We start from the raw sequence: 17,505 nt of genomic DNA, 5'->3' as shown, positions 1-17,505 counted from the left end.
CTCTGCTATTTTTCGTAAAGAGGTGAAGCATGGTGCTAATGTACAATGAACGCAACGCACAGGGCAGTTAAGCTTACAAGAGGATGTGGAGATACGATATTGAGAGCAGGAAGGGCATGAAATGGAGCTTTGTTCAGCAATCCTCTGTGCTCAGCACATGCAGCTGACTGAGAAACTATGGCAGAAGCCTGCTCATGACCCAGCAATTCCTCGCCCATCCCACACACTAGAAAAACAAATGCAGAGAAGATAACTCCAGCTATACCAGCCTCCTTGCTTGTGCAGGAGCATCGCTCACTGCCCAGAGGAGGGATGGAAGAGCAGTAGTTCTGCACCAGCAGACAGGTGCTATGGAGCTGGGGACATGGCACATGGACCTGGGCTGGGTGGTGCTGACTCACACAGAGGGCAACATGCATAGTTCAGTCTCTTCTTTCAGGTGTCTCTGTGACGTCAGCGACTGTCTCGAGCACTCCCCTGAATACAAGCTTTCCCATGAGTTAAGCTCTTACATGAGTTACATGCCATGAGGTCCTGGAGCGTGTCCAGAGAAGGGTAACAAAGCTGTGAGGGGTCTGGAGCATAAGTCTTACGGGAGCTGCTGAGGGGGCTGGGATTGTTCAGTCTGGAGGCTCAGGGGCGAGCTCAATGCTCTCTACAATCACCTGAAAGCAAGTGGTGGCAAGCCTCTTCTCCTGGGTAACAGTGATAGGATGAGAGGGAATAGCCTCAAGTTATATCAGGGGAGGTTCAGGTTGAATATTAGGGAACATTTCTTCTCAGATATAGCAGTGAGGCAGTGGCACAGGCTGCCCAGGGAGGTGGTGGAGTCACCGTCCCTGGAGATGTTCAGGGAACATGGAGATATGGCACTGAGAGATGTGGTCAGTGGGCACGGTGGGGGTGGGCTAATGTCAGACTAGATGATTTTAGTGGTCTTTTCCAACCTTAACGATGCTAACGTCATTCTGATAATTACGGGATGAGGCCTTCCTACTCGATAAAAGCCTCATAAACAAAAAGAGAACCTGTCTCTGCAGGCCTGTCGCTGGACAACTGATTCATCACCTCCTAACGCTTTCTGCTCCGACGCGAACAGACACAGCTGGAACCGATCGAGCGGCACCGAGCTGAACCACAACTCCTTGGGGGGAAGCCCCGCGCGGCCAGCAGCCGCAGCTCCGCCGCAGGAGCCCTCGCGCCGCCCCAAGCGTACGGAGCACACAGCCGCTACACGAGCACCGACGCACCCGCGCTGCTTTTCTCCGCAGGATGCGAAAAGCAGCGCCCTTCTGTAGCTCTGCCGCAGATGGGCTGAGGGGAACGCCGGACACGAGCAAGGAAGGAATCGCACCGCCAGAGCCGCCGCGCCCAACGAGCCGGCTCCTCCGCTCTGCAAGCGACAGCCCTCCCCGCCGCCTCGCCCCCCGCGCCGTACCTCCTTGTAAGACGCAGACAGCTCCGGCCTCAGCATGGCATCGGCGCGAGGCGGCACGGCCGAACCCCGCCGCCCTGCCCGCGCCGGGCCGCGCAGGCGCCGAGCCGACCCGCCGCGGGGCTGCTGGGAGGCGTAGTACGGCGCGAGGCTGCCGTTGGCGGCGAGAGGTGGGGCAGCATTGCGCTCCTCCTGCGGGCCGAGGCGCGGGGGCGGTGCTGGCGGCATGGCGGGCGGCGCGGCGGGGCGGCCGTCGCGGGCCGCGCTGCTGATGGCAGTCGCGGTGCTGGCGGCGGCCGAGCGGGAGCTGCGCTTCAAGGCGCCGCCGCCCGCCGAGGCGCCGGTGCGGCTGTTCACCGAGCCCGAACTGGCCAGATACGACGGGCAGCAGGTAGGGCCGCGCGGGAGAGCGGGGGCTGCCCGGCTGCAGGGCTGCGAGGCAGCCGGGTTCGGGTGCCCGCCCCGCTGCACGGCCTGGGGCTGCCGAAGCTCCGCGCTGAGCCGGGCGGACGTGCATCGCTTCGTGCTCTGCTACCTAACGAGGTCACTGAACTTCAGGTTACAGAAACTTTCTCAAAATGATTCGTTAAGCAACTTTTTTTCTCCCCTCCGAGATAATAAAATAACGAAGTGATTGTAACTTCAGAGTTTTTAGCTTTCTCTGAGACAGACAGAAAAGTCGGCAAAACTTCAAGATGAGAAATTGCTGCATCAGTTGCAGTACAGAGAGAAGCCTTCTCTTTTGACAGACAAGCTGGCCAGCTTTCCCGGGGCCTTCTCAACATCCTCCCAAGGAACTCGGCAGCTTGCACGCCTCATGCAGGCAGACAGCAGCAGATCCCATTTGTGTGTTAATCCCTTACTCTCTTAAGCAAATAAAGAATGCTGTTTGCCTGCGCCTCTTTATCTGGGGCAACGTCCATCTGCACTCCCAAGAGCAAGATGTAGAGACAATGTGAAGCACAAGCAAGAAATGTCAAGGGAGAGAACAGGTTTGTTTGTGTACACACAAACAGATTTCTGCAAAGTAAACAGTCTTCATCACTGTCAGCTCCAAAAAAGGCACTGCATTACGGAACACAGCCATACGCTTCATGCACGCTAAAGCATTCAGGAGAAGGGCCAGGAGATGCAACGTTGCTGTCAGTCTTCAGATGGCACCAAGATTTTTTTCCAGGGAGCTGCTTGTGATGTAGGAGTGCACAGCCTTTCTTTACCTCCTTTGTAGTTCCTGACACCATTTTCATTGTTGTTTCTTCTCTTTCTGCTGCATGTGGCCAGTAGCTGACACAGGGATGCACGAGTAGGTGGCATCTGAGAGCATTCAGAATGGCCAGGTATGAAAATACCATGCACTGCATTGCCCACATACAGACATGCCATTTGTACCAGGTTGTTGACTACGGGCTACGTATTTACTGTGCATTGGATTGTAAGCTCCTTGAGAACAGACAAATAAGCATTTTATCCTCTCCTAAGCATGCTGAGTACTTACAGATTTCATAGGTAAAAGTAATTATATTTTGCCTACTGTTAAGAACTGAGGACATACCAACTTCTTTCTTTCAGGAAGGACAGCCCATTTACCTAGCAGTGAAGGGGGTAGTGTTTGATGTCACCTCTGGGAAAGGCAAGTTGGGTTTTCCTCTTTCTTATGCTTTGTTTTTGTGCTATTGTTCAGTCATTTGTTTTCAAATGTCCCCACACTATTAAAAACCCACAGTTCAATTGCAACAAAAAGAATATATGTTTTCTGTTTTTTAAAAAACTCAGTTTTCCTCTGCTGGTACCTCCCACACTAAGATTGTTTCTAGGATGTACTCTGGTTTGCAGTTACTGCACACCCACAGATAACCCAGCATAGTGCAGGTGGCTCAGGCTGATAGCAGAAATGCTGGAGACGTCTGCCTGGCTCCCCATGCCTTTGCTGTCTTACTACTCTGGGCACGTGAACTGGCCAGATCAAGGCTAACTTGAATGTGCCTGTATCACATTGCAAAGGGTTTTTTTTTCTTTCAGAGGAAAGCAGAAAAGGAAACAGGAAGTTATAAGACGTTTGAAAGCACCAAAGCTTCCTGGCCATTCAACTTAATGCCATAACAGACCTTCATGGCTTGCTGCTGTGCTTGTCCTAAGCTTATTCATATGCCTTGTTTGGGCATACATGTCCGATGATCTTCAAATCCTAAGTGAGACAAGGCTTGCAAATTCTGGAGTCTACAAACAGTCAATGAGAACGTAAAGCACTGCTCCCTAAAATTTTGAGACTGCAGCATTGGAATGCAATGGCTGTGTTAAACTCCGTCCTCTGCTTTCTGAGGACTGAGATGATAAAAAATTTTGGAAAGATGGATCTTAGACTTGAGGTGACAGTTTCAACTCACTAACAAGTGAAATAGGCTGGTGAAAATTACAGGCTGAAACAATCCCTTACACTGTCAGATCATTACTTAGTGGGGTTTTATGTTTGTTTTGTTATTGTTGACAGAATTTTATGGAAAAGGAGCCCCATACAATGCTTTGGTTGGGAAAGATTCAACAAGAGGAGTTGCAAAGATGTCTCTGGATCCAGCAGATCTTACTCATGACATAGTAAGAAACTGACAATTAATTTCATTTCATCTTGCAACATTTTATTCTTTTGCCTTGTGTGCTGCTAGTCAATGTACGTGAAAAGCTCAGAAAGATGATGAATGATAACATTCAATTAGCTTGTATAAGAATAGAACAGTTCAGTTGGAAGGAACAGTGGGCTGTTGCTCATTGTACATCTGATTTGCTTCAAAAAAAAAAAAAAAAAAAGAAAGGTGACTAACAGTTTGTTTGACCTGAATATGTTAAAGTTTTGTAAGGCTGAATGCGAAGAAAGAAATTACAGGTTAGTCCATCAATTTAGTTAATCATGCTCTCCAAAATAAACCCAAAAGCTGACCTTCAGACTCACAGTAATCAAAAGAAGAGAAAAAATAATTTTAATACCTACATTTTTATTTCTTTAACCCTATTTCAATTAGACAGGACTCACAGAAGAGGAACTAAAGTCACTGGATGATATCTTCAATAATGTTTACAAAGCCAAATATCCAATTGTTGGCTATACTTCTCGAAGAATTCTGAATGAGGATGGCAGCCCCAACCTAGACTTTAAGCCTGAAGATCAGCCACACTTCAACATTAGAGACGAATTTTGATAAAGCATTGTTGTACCTGGAAAATGCCTGGGGAGAAGCATGATGTATTTCCTGAAAGGCATAACACTATGTTCTGTATATGTATACACATCTATATTTTCTAAGCAGAAGACTGATCGATGATAGCTGATATCTGTAATGAATAACTGAAAATATGAAAGAAAACAGATCTGTATTAGTGGCAATACACACAGGATCTTTGCTCTGAATGGGGGGAATTTTATGATGTTTTTGAAAGTTGTTTCTGCTTGTACTTCTTTGTTTGCAAGTACATTATGTAAAATTACATTTCGTAGCAGAGAAAAGAAAGCCTTTAAGGGTTGAAACATGAATGGTTTTTTTGTGAATCCCAAGTTGTTTTTCATTCTTTGGAAAAGCAATGCATTATCTGGATGAGCTAACATTAATTCTCTGCTTCATGTGAGTATTGGCCCCATGTGTATAAGGAGGTGTAATAGATGCTTGTACTTTAAAGGCATTATATGTTTAGTATATGATAGGTTTGAGAACACTGGATATAAAAACATTCACTCTCAAAACACAGCTACAGTAGAGTATTTGTGTAAAGCCTACAGGAAAAATATGTGTTTTCTTTTCATGAGAACTATACTCATGATACTTGTGATACTTTTTTTTCTGAAAAAAATATATCATCTATATTGGACTGTTACGATTTCCTTTTAGCTTCCTCCACTCTTTCTCTCAAACAACAAGAAAATCATCACCTACTGATTACCACATACTCTTACAGCCCAAGTTTGTTACAGTATTTTAGAATCCTTCACATTGACAATTTCAAGTCTCATTTTTAATTTCTGTTAGTTTTTCTTTGTTTTTACTCTGGCTTCATCATCATTGTTGCTGCAGTGAGATACGCATTCATGTGTTGTTTGTCCTTTTTATCTACTATAAACCTCCAGATCCTCAAGGACAAAAACACAGTAAAGCAAGAGGACACTTTATAAATTGCTGCTGACCACTGACTTCTAGTAACTGAAGAGGAATGTGAATTGTCACATGTGGATATTTTTGATCACTGCAATAGGTTGACTTGTCATGGAAAAACTAAGCATCTGCTCCCACTTCCTCAAAGATGTTTCCTTCTACTTCTTTAACATTTTGGCTGTTTTTTTGAAGGAAATGTATTTAGATGATTCTCCACTTTAGGATTTGGATGTTGTGCTGTGAGAAGGGGTCTGCTGCCTGTCAGTTATAGAAAGCGTTTCTACTTTTTTAATATTTATTCTTATTTTCACAGTGCTACTACTGATTTTACTTTTGTTTTGTATGTTTTCATTACACCAGTTATTAAGCCCTGAGGGTTCCACAGAGCCCATTCTATTTGTTGGTGCTCTGGGGTGAAAAAAGTAGGTTTGCATTTATGAAATAAATACCACTTCAGATGATTGGTTCTGTTTTATGTCATTATTATAACTGCTAACCTTTTGATTATACACCACCAGCAGTAGCTGGGAGTTGGCTCCTTGCTGTAATACCTGCCATTTTTATGGGAGTACGTGTCAACTCACTGATAATGGCTGCTGTTCTTCTGCCAGCAGTTCTTCCTTTTCCCTTCCAGTTTACTTATGGGCTAGGCTACAGTAATTGGGCTGCTGTGATTACTATCACATTATTGCTTAATCTCGGATCAGTTTATCCACCAGTATTTCCTAGATCTTGTAGCTAGATTGTAACCTATGGCTTAATGCTATCATTTTCTCCCTGCTTTTTCCTGTTAATGCTGATCTCAACGCAGGTAATTCATCAGCTCCCACTCATAATCAAATTCAGATGCATTCTGGTGAAGAAACATCCTGCTGCAACAGGAAATGGTTGACACAAACTCCACTTTTAGTGTGAGATCCTTGTGGATCCAACCTATCCTTACGTCTGCAAACTGAGCGAGATACTCCTGTCCTTCTCTACTGTTACTAATGTGAATGATATCACAAATGAAATGAGTGTATTTTGGAATGCAAAACGTTTCCTTTTTGTTTTCTTTTTGTTTTGGGAACTAAAGTACTCGCTTACACTTCCCAGGCTCTTTGAAGTTCCCATTCAACAGAACAGTATTATGCAATAAGCCATTATACGAACATAGATCCTCAACTACTCTTATTTAATGTATTCAGAGTACCACAATATTTCTTTCAGTGTTAATTTGATGACGCTTTGATTTTTAAGATTGTTATTTGCCAACAGCCTGAAATTTGTTTTGCTTACAAGCAAACTGGTATTGTGTTGTTCAGTCAATTGCATTTCCCTGACCTCTGCATTATTCCAGTAAGACAACTGCCCCCACTATCTATAAGCTGCAGACAAAACAAGCACACAGTGTACCCCACAGCTCCCTTGGAAGGTGATTAATTTCTTTCATTGCAAATGTCAGTATTTTTGCTGTGCTGTTTCTAACCTGCATCTTGCTGATTTCACATGGGTGTTTTAGTGATCTGAGGTTTTAATGGATAGCTGCACTGAAATATCTTATATTAGTACTTAACAGTAGTCTACTTTTCAGAACATTAATAATTATGAAATGATCTGGGCTTACAGGGCTTGTCACCTACTGCCATTCAGTGGGATTCAGCTGCACATCCGTAAGATGTGCTAAGTCGTGGTGATTCATATTTGCATATTTTCAGATGAATATTGGATATCCTCAGGAATACCTTAAAATCCCTAGAACTGATGTAAATGGTAACAGTTACACAGTTTGCAGTTCATCATCCACGTATACTATTGCTTGAAGTTTTTGTGTCCATTCAGGAAATAATATAGAGCCACACAGCTCAGATGACAGATGAATGCAACATGAGGAATACTGAGATAGAGTAAAATGCATGTAAGCCCATAACCTGAAAGCTACTTACACTGTCTAAGGAACTGATAGTTTCAAAGATTTTGCCTGTGAATGACTTCATTAAAACAAAGAAAGACCCTGAACTTTTAGATTTGTAAGAAGTATTTAACTCAGAACCCCATCTGTGAATGTTGATAGTTGCAGACATAATATAGGATGTATCTGACTACTCTGAGAAAAAAATCAGTGCTATATCAAAATGTGATTTTTCTTCACTCAGAAGTCTCAAAGCGTATGACAGGTGAACATTATTGCTAGAAGTACTTTAACAGCATAGGCATTATTTTGATTACGGTGTCTTGACAAAAACAAACAAAAACCACAAAAACAGTCAAAAACCTTACACAAAAAACCTAACCCCAACAATAGAAGAGTTAAGAAGACATCTTAGGATGGTACTGGGGCAATCAACACTGGAAAGGTAGATTTGCAAAGCAGTACATGCAGATCTGGTAACAGACAGGGCTTCCCATTTTTATTTCAGTCAAATGTGGTCAGTGATAACAGTGTAAGCTTATAGCCTGTCTGTTGATATTTACACAGCATCCTTTGCTTTTCCTTCCTTTTCAGTCAGAGGTGCAAGTCCTAATTTACTTGTTTACAAAACATACGCTCAGATCTTATTGGCTTAGGTTAGCTGTTGACAAGAAATCCACAATAATTAACTTTCTATTAAAAATAGAGCTTTGCACCTGGATTAACTGCAGAGCCACAGGATGTACTCCTGAATAAACAATTCCTATTACTGTTTCCCATAGGTTATTTGTAGCTGCTGCAATCAGAAATTCTGCCCTGTAATGAATATTTCAGATTACTGTTCTCTGTCCTGAGCTTGACACCAGCCTTAATCTTTCTGACATGAGACATGATCCTTCTGAGAAGTTGAAAGTTTAGAAAAATCTGGGTAAAAGCCATGTTAGAGATAAGCCATCCAAGAAAATCAGAATATGAGATTGTTACACTTCTTGGCATGTCTCCTTGGGCTTTAAGAGATTACAACACCACCAATAGTAGACTGATGATAAATAGTCACATGTACTGAATCTAAACAGTCCTAACACATAGGAATGTTTGAAGGTAGAGCTGAACTTAAAGCCTTGCAGCCCTAATTTTCCAGACAGGAGAGTCTTTGAATAAAAAAGGCCTACAGGTAGCATTTGCTTCAGTCTGTAAAGGAAAGGGCGTCTTCTTTTCTAGTACTCAGGCAAGACAGAATTAGATGATGATTAAAGTGAAAATGTCCCTATGTGTTGTTCTACGCTCTTTTGCAGAAATAGTAAATTCAGTAATGCTGGATATGCAGAGTGTTGTTGCCAAGCCACCAACCCACTATGCCTGAAGGATAACTTTATAGATTAAACTCATAACTGGTCAAAAGGAGCTGTGGCAGATCAAGAGGAACCTAGGAGACTGCAGCTACCTACCCTTTACTTAAAATTGAAAGGTTCTTTTGGTAATGATCACAGATGAATGCTGAGTAATTTCATCTCATTCTACATTTAGCCCTTTGTTAATTTTTATGTTTGAGCTAAGCTCTTAGAGGCAGTCTCGTTGAAAAATCTAAATATTGTTACACAAAATGTAAAGTGTTTATTTTGAACAGCAGCATTGTGCAGCTGTGCATCTCCTAGATGTGATTTAAAAGCGAATGCTTTGCAGGGATGTTTTAGGAGTATGTGCTGAGTCTCTGTGATTCTATACACTGAATATCACAAATGTCTTTAAGTTGCTGCTGCCAAGGATAAATACTTCCTTCCCAGTTTTCTGAATGGCCTCCTTTGAGACTAGTATGTCTTGGAGCTGGAAGAAAACAGGCTGTTGAAAGGTTAACATGTGAAGCAGCAGTACATCAGTGGGATAGAACAATCCACAGCAGAGAAGGAAGGTGAGTGAAATTCTACTTATGGAAAGCAGCAGGAGGTTATAAATAACTCACAGGAGAGCACAGTTTCAGAAGTGGTGAAATCTGCTGATGCACTCAGAGAAACGGTTGAACTTCAGAATGGAAAAGTGTGACATCCCCCTCGGATGCAGTTCTGGGAAATTCAGCAGTTTGTGGCTGCTGGCTCCTTGCTTGACACTCTCAGTCTCATTTCCAAAAATATTGAGGCATATGGCTTTGATACCTTGCAGGTGCCTGGATTCACAGCAAATCACACAGGTGCTATTCAGCCCATAACTTAGCAATTCTTTCATATTCAGAAGACACCCACTTTAATCAAAGAAAGAAGGCTGCAGCTTTTCTGACCAGGGACACAGAGATCAAAGTGCAGTGCTCCACTACAGCTCTGCAAGTTGCAGGTTTCCTGTCTGTTAAATGAGCTCATGCTTCCCTCGAATTCCCTTTGCCGTATTGGAGCTTTCAGCCATTTGAAGAAGGTAACGTCGGTTGGATACAATGGCTCATGTTCATCCATGTCTGTCGTCACTTGGAATTTGCCTGTGCCCATCGGACATTTGCTGGAGTACTGGTAGGAAGAACGATGACCCCAACAGTACTTCTGGCTCAGCTGGTAAAGATACTGTATAGAAGGTATTTCACAACATTGCCAAGATGCATAATTACACATTCGGAATGTGCAAAATCAAGCTGCAGCTGGAAGCTAGAGGTAAACTTTTCATCCACTAGGCTTAGCTAGTTTATTTTAAAATAAATGAGCTATTTCAAGTAAGTAAGAAATGGGCTCCCAACCCTCAAACCAGAGTCTGTAGATTTTGCAGACAAAGATAAACTAACATGAACTTCTATAAGCATCTTAAGGAGCTTTTCAGCTTGGAAAAAAGGGAGTAAATTCTTCAGCAGGTTTTTATCTGAATAATTATATTAGCTGTATCTGCTAAACAAATTAATATACATTTATGAGAATACTTAATACATAGGGAAATAGCTGCAAATGGTTATTCCAGAATATTGTAGCATGCAACACTGCATGCTGTGTCAGAGAGCTTGGGTGTAAGTTTCTCATGATTCTGTGAAAACCAAAGGCAGTCTAGATGAGTCCTTTAAACAAATCTGGCTTATGTTACCCTTAAAAGAGTAGCTCCCATTCCATTACAGTGTTTGATTTAACAGCAGCAGAAATAAGACAGGGGTTGCCCTGATGCCAACTGAAAAAACATCTCACCAAATGCTTTTTTTCACAGCTAGGAACCTGCTGGCCTCTTCTATTTCTGACTGCACACACCATTCATATTCACAGAACAACACTGTAAGAACTGCATCGATTATTTACATAAATACTTCTACAATTCTGTATTAAAAACACATTCTGTGTTTAATGCATTTGAACTGAAAGAAGAGATGGGCAGCACCATGTGAGTGGCAAAGTCTCCATGACCCACTGCGAAGCACTGTGTTTGGAAAGCCAAATCAGTTCTGCAGAATGTTTATATAAAAGCATTACATTTCATAACTTCCTCTAACTGGACCGTCCTTTCAGTTCTATCTTTTTCCATCAACACGTTTATACTGACTCATTGCACCTAAAAATAGTTTAGATTTACTTTATCTTTTTAAACTCAGAAAAGCAGCACAAAATGGATCATGCCTACATGCAGTTATCTGGGAAAACCTACTTTGCTATTTCAGCTCATTCGTTTTGGTGTCTGAAAATCACTGAACCACATATTGAGTTGATATAAATTTACATAACCATAGCCATTATCAGTCAAGAACTTCACCCCAACTTACAGCATAGTAGAAAACTACTCTTTAAGCTATAGACAATGTTTCACTTATGGAAGCATTTTATCCTCTTAGAGACTGAACATAACTGCGGAATTACCTCAGACCTATGCTAATATTACTTCAATTCAATCCAAACTTTCTGATTGTTATTTATTCCTGTGCTGGAGCAATTCTATGTTGCAGGAGTTGGTTTTACCCCTCTGGAGCTGAGGAAGCACACTTTTTGAACAAGCTCTGTCCTGTCAGGGAATAGTCACAACCGTAATTCACAGTGCTATGTCCTGCAATGTGATGGTTTCAGAGAGAAAGAAAACAAAGGAGGAAATAGGGAAACTGCAGAGGAAGGAGTAGGGATGCAGCTGCACAAGAGAGCTGATACAAATGTCAACACTAAGGGTTACTCCTCTCTACAGATTTTTAGCAAGTGCTAAGCTCAGAGATGTTTTGAAACAGCTAATAAGAGAGAGAACAGCACATTTACCTGTCATTTATCTACATGTACTTCAAAAAGCAGACTTCTGCTTCCAGCTATAAATCATGAATGCATCTAACTTTCAAACAATGCATTACAAGTTGGCCTTCAGGTTTATAAAAATCATCCTGATATGCTCAGAGCTGTTTCCTTTTGAGACAGCCTACAGAGAGCCAGTCTCTGCGCTGTCTGCGCTGGTTGTGTCCATACATCACATGTGTGCAAAGCGTCTCTCTGCAGCTTTCAGTTCTTATCATTTAATATTCATGACAACCATCACTTCCCTGCCAGCTGCACAGCCTTAGGATCCTGCCTCCAGACGATGCCAGAAGTTAATTCCTAACCACACAACCCTTGGAATACTGTGTTTTCCACAGCAGAGGCTCTGTCAGCTTCAAATTCTTATGTTTAAACTAACAGGATGAAGTGAAAGACAGAAGGAAAACTGCTAGAGAAAAGATAAAGCAAGAACAAGGGAGATTTCAGTACTCTCAGTTAGTGAACAATGTGGTTAAGCAATTAAATTAATCTGATCGGTTAATTATTCATTCCAGCATGTATGCCAAAGCTTTGGTAAAAATTCACATGCATCCATTGATAATAAAATGTGATGGGCAAAAGGGGAGGAGGAAAATCCTTGTTTTTAAGCTCTGTGGAACAAACTGTGTCACCCTAAAATTACACATAGCTCTCTGCCTATTTGTCAAAATAATAAACAGATATTGGGAGCACTAAATATTTTCAGTGTCATTGAGAAGAAATATATTCATGCTAAAAGCAAAATCTGTAGTTACATTATGATTTTAATGTGTGTATTTTTCATCAAGAATGTCAGAATAATCAAGAATGAACACTCCAGATGATTCCATCGCACAGCACTGAGAATTCCAAGGGATGATGAGCTTCAGCTTCCCCGTCACACAGTACAAAATATACAGTAGGTCCAACCCTGCCATCGTGGAACAAACTGAAATGCTGACAGAGAATCAGGAAAAGGAAAGATCAGTAGGAGAAAAAGCGTGAATGTAGAGAATACCTCAAATTAAGCAATGAAGAAGTAGTAGAAATTTGGATGCCAACAGTCTCAGTGGAATAAGAGATCAGAGCCAGCCTTATTATCTAGTTGGGTCCTGCCTCATTATTTCAGCCTAGCGTAGTGAGGAACGGCAGCACCCACATTTTAAAGAGAAATCTTGGAGATTTATTTATATTTTATATTGTACCCAATATTTTGCATTTTATTTCTCCACCTAAATTTCTGTGATGGCTTTTGTTTAATCAAAGGTGGGAAAGTGGAAAGGCTTATGTACTGCCTGGAAGAGAAAGAAATGATTTTCTGTAGTGCCTTGCAATGAAGCATCAGGGATAGATTTGCCAAAAAAAAGCCAGCAGATGAGGGGATTACAAACTCACTCTTCCGTCCAGACCATAACATCTCATCATGTTTTCTAAGGAGTTATACATTTTCCAGGGGGAATCAATCTCCCAGAGGTGTTAACAGTAACTGTGTGCTTCTGAAATCACCTTCCAAAACTAAAGATTGTGAGACAAGCTCTTACATAAAACTTTATCCACAAGCATATTTCAGAAACTTGTTATGCAAACAAGCTTACGAATGCCTCCTTCCTACTGACAAAGGATTCAGAAGATTTGAGGAACGCAGAGGACAAATTATCTAATATGATGAACATAAAGTGAAGTTACCAAACCCAGGAATACCGGAGAAGAGTAGGGCAAGGGCCTCTAAGTTTTTCCTCACCAAATGGGGATGAGGACACACTACCACAGTCCACCTGCACTTCCTGGGCTGAAGTAACTCCACGATCAGGAGCTTTCACCAGACAGTTCCCATACCATAAGGCCATACTGTTCAGCCATGTTCCAGCCTCTTGCTGCCTTCTGTAAAATCAACTCTTTGATGTGAGTTGAGCACTTGAGACCACTTTAAGTGTGCCAGCTTAGGACCAGCACGGTGAATCCTTTTAGTATACTATTGCCACCTTGTTCTTGCTCATTGGAGGGAGCAATTGCAGGACTCTCCACAGCTTTAAGGTTCTCTCAGGGATAAGACCATGGGGATTCAAAGCCTGATATGAAATCACACCAGGAAGACCCAATTTTCTAGTATCTCTCTTAGTACTTTGTATGTCCTTTCATAAGCATAATCCTATCAGCTGTCCACTGATAAGCATCCCAAGTATGATAGAAATATTGTGCAGAAGAACAGAAAAACACAATGCAAGCTAATTTGCTGGCAGCAAGGTTCTGCAGGGAAGAAAAAGCTCTAAATATGACTAGCATAAGGCTCGTCCAAACATCAAGTCTGTAGGGAAAATTATTGTATCAACTTTAGTAAAAGCTGCTTATCAAGATGCTAGGTGCCTTAACAACATCAAAATTAAAATTCAAGGGAAAAAAAAGACAGCAAAAATAAGGGAAGTGCACCTCCTATTGAATACCTAACAGCAACTCAACAAAAGAAATAATAAAAATCAAAATCAAAGCCTCTTTACGGTCAGACTCTACTCTGGAAGCCACTCTGCTGGAAGATCTCACCTTTTCTCTAACATCAGTCATAAGCTTTCTGACGATGTGGCACAGCCACTGCTTTTTCAAAAAGAAGTGTGGCTCGTCAGCCTGTTTCTGATCTCATCATAGACACAAGCTACCCATAATGTTGTTTATCTTCTGTAATTTGTCAGATCAGGATTTTCCCTCAAGTACTTTTAAATTAAGTATTGCTTCTACCCACAGTTAATTCAAAACAGCTAAAGGAAGCAGAAACAGGACAGTAAAGTATGCACTAACAGGTACAGGCCCAGGGAGAAAGTTTAGGGAAAGTTGAAGTTGAGAGAGTAACTATTTCTGTATAAATGGAAATCACCTACAGGCAATTTTGCTTGTTTTTAGAAGCCTGTTAACTCTGATATTTATGAAACTATTATGCTGTTCCTTTAGCAACAATCACAACAAATACTTCTTACGGTGGTTGTGAAGCATGGGCATTTTTATCTAGAAAGATTTTTTAAAAGCAGTACAAAAATGAAATTTACTTCTTGCTGTAAGTATACCACCAAGGCAGCTGAAAGAGCAATCAAAGTTTGCTTCACATTTCAATCTATGTTTCCCAGAAACTCCTCACTAGGAAACTTTATTAAATTTAGTAAATAAATTTAATTAAGAAAGTGTTCTGTTTTCACTGTACTTCTCTTCCCCCATGTTTTCCTGGACGGCTGCTTTCATAACAGTTTCTTTGGTTTGCTTTGTTTCTATGCAACTTGAAGTCATAAAACGATTTTCAACTTGCATACATCAATAAAAAGCTCCAACTGAGCTATGCTGATGATCACTGCTTCAGAATCCAATCCCTCCTCCTTTTCCTGGACCACCAAAATCTATGTGGTCAGCTTTGATGTTTCCTGTGGCATTCAGAAACCTACATTCTCTATATTGTTTAGATTAAGCTCCAAAAGAGGACCTCTCAATTTGTGAACGTAATTACAGATCCAGTTTCCACCCAATATTTTTGAATTAGACATTTGCTTTTGAATAAAAATACACTGGAACTTCAATACCCTACTGCAGTCATCTGCATACGTCATTATCCCTCTGCCTTCACTGCTCCTTTTACAGAAGTTTTATGGATACATGCTGCAAGGAGTTCTAGCAACACTAGCACAGATATTGTTGCAAAATGCAGTATAGGATAATTAATAATGAATACTGAAGCTATTGCCAAATCTAGTGGAAGGCTCTAAAAAGAAATCACGTTACGCTGATGCGTATTCCTGATTTCTGGGGGTGGGATGAAAAATTCTTTTCCAATTGCCTGGTAATAAGCAAAATTAAGCAGCTCTCCGGGGCTTTCACAGCCAAAAGTAACAGCCATACAGTCTGGTTCTTGCACTAAATGCCCACTTCAGATTATGGTGTTCACATGCATGATGAGGATTAGGGATTACTAACTGGAAAATGTTGGAATCTAGGAGTTAAAATGTTCAGTGTAGTAAAACACAGGTTTGCCTACATCAGACAGTAAGAAATGACACTTGTTATATCCTCTGTTTAAGGCTTAGTTTATGCTGTTAAAAAGCACTTCCGTTCTTCTTATAATTATTCTGAGCTAGAAGAGAGCAAAACGCACCTGAAGACCAAATGCAGGCAAAGATGGAAATCAGTAGGACATTTTGTAGAATGATCCTGAGCACAAGAGAAAAGGAGAGAGTTTTCTGAGGGCACTGCTGCCTGAACTGAGAGGCTTGGATTACCACAAAAGGAGCTGTTTCCTTTTGTCTATTTTCCTGCTTCATTCAGGGAAACAGGACTGCAGTTTAATCCCATTTTGATTACAAAGAATGTCCACAAAGACAGATCACTTCCTACCAATATTTTGACAGAAATAAACCATAGATCTCACACACTGGCCAACCACCGAGGCAAAAAGTTACATAACTCACTTCATGCATACTGAGAAGTACAGAAAAAAATCCAGCAAAATTCCTACAGACATCAGGCTCTTCTCATTCAGAATTTTGTAATCTAGGGTTTTAACTTTAAGTAAAATATAGTATTAATATAAGGAGGGGAGAGTATGTCAAAACACATTGATGAAACTGAAAAAAAAGTGTGAAGAAGAATGGAAAAAGTAACCTAGTTCTCCCAATTCCCAAATTCCTGTGTTATCGTGTGTGAACCACTGAAACCCTATGCTCTCAGCACTCGGGTTCACCTGCCCTGAAATCATCACCTAAGGCTTGACTCTGTCCTTCCCTGTTCCTCAGACCTTTGGAACACTATGTGCTGTGTGCTCTGATGTTGCGTGAAACTATCTGATTCAATGTGAATACAAGCCAGAGATCTTGAGGTTCTTAACCTCAAAAGGATTTCTTACACATTTTCCCACATTCATTAATTTCTGACACCTCAGGATGTTGAAAGGAATAAGACAGTGTGCATACAGAAAGATCTCCCTTGCTCAAGCAACACAGTGGAGCAAAACAAAGAGCTGATACTGTACCTTCACTCACACAGGTTAAAAAAAAAGCCTTTCCTAATGTTTATTTTTCCATAACAGAATTTCATGGGAAGGTCTGAAAGCGTCTCTTGTAATTCCCTTTCAGAACAGAGAAATAAATAGAAGCTGCAGACTTTTCCAGAAAAAGGAAATCTGGCTCTTGTCTAGCTCAAGTTACTGCCAACTTCAACCCACTTGAACAAAAAACCTGGCAGGAAAAAAGAAAAGGTCTCTGGTGTACTTTAAAATTTCAGCCTAACGAAGTATTTGCTTATATATTGTAACTACTGAGAAAGGCAGAATTGATTTCAACTTGTTTTCTCAAATAATATTCAGTTATTGGCAGCAGGCTGCTTAATGCAGTTGGGTTGAACGCTGGAAAATAAGGGGCTGGTAAGAAGTGCAGTTGTAATGCAAGAAAAAATGCATTTCTCAGCTCCTGTTCTTGCTTATATCTTGTTGTCACAGCCTCACACGCTGTGAGCTGGCAAGTCCAGGCCTGGCATTGTGTCACTGCAGTCAGCTGGACATCTGTGACAGCTGGTTTTCCACAGTGGCCCATTTATCTCTGAGATGCGTGGCTCCGAGAGGCCAGACTTCGTCCTTGTAAGTGGAACAAGAGAGACATCCAGTGGCTGGATCGTGTAAGTGCATTTTTAACCTAACGAGACAAACTCCAGTATTCTAACATATCCCATGCTCTTACCTGTATAAGAAGCCATCCATATGCCATCTGTGAGAGAAAGAGAATCATAGGAAAACTATTCTTCTGGCTGAAGAACTGCTGCTGCCTCTGCTGGGTATTCGTCCTGCCACCTGCAGACATTCTCTGTGCATGCTGGGTC

At 41.5% G+C, this 17,505-nt stretch overlaps 2 protein-coding genes across 7 annotated transcripts in view; one reads left to right on the top strand and one right to left on the bottom strand.

The window, feature by feature from the left end:
• PACC1 (proton activated chloride channel 1) overlaps nt 1–17,505 on the bottom strand; it is an 86,273-nt gene that overhangs the window by 21,323 nt on the left and 47,445 nt on the right. The window contains exon 1 of one of the 6 annotated variants that reach the window (XM_085219284.1): nt 1,439–1,589. The exons of 4 other annotated variants lie outside the window; for them this stretch is intronic. In XM_085219284.1, coding sequence (XP_085075410.1) covers nt 1,439–1,474 — 36 coding nt within the window. In that variant the 5' untranslated portion in view covers nt 1,475–1,589. Of the gene's footprint in view, nt 1–1,438; nt 1,590–17,505 lie in introns of those variants that run through there. One more of the 6 variants, XM_085219278.1, reaches the window with a different exon arrangement.
• Nucleotides 1,595–6,032, top strand: NENF (neudesin neurotrophic factor). Its single transcript, XM_085219285.1, has 4 exons — nt 1,595–1,826; nt 3,005–3,065; nt 3,924–4,027; nt 4,450–6,032. The coding sequence occupies exons 1-4, from the start codon at nt 1,662–1,664 to the stop codon at nt 4,624–4,626; spliced, it is 507 nt and encodes a 168-aa protein (XP_085075411.1). The 5' UTR covers nt 1,595–1,661; the 3' UTR covers nt 4,627–6,032.

Source organism: Meleagris gallopavo, chromosome 2 (genome assembly GCF_905368555.1).
Source record: "Meleagris gallopavo chromosome 2, MGAL_WU_HG_1.1, whole genome shotgun sequence".
Lineage (NCBI taxonomy): Eukaryota > Metazoa > Chordata > Aves > Galliformes > Phasianidae > Meleagris > Meleagris gallopavo.
This window is presented reverse-complemented; position numbering and strand designations above follow the sequence as displayed.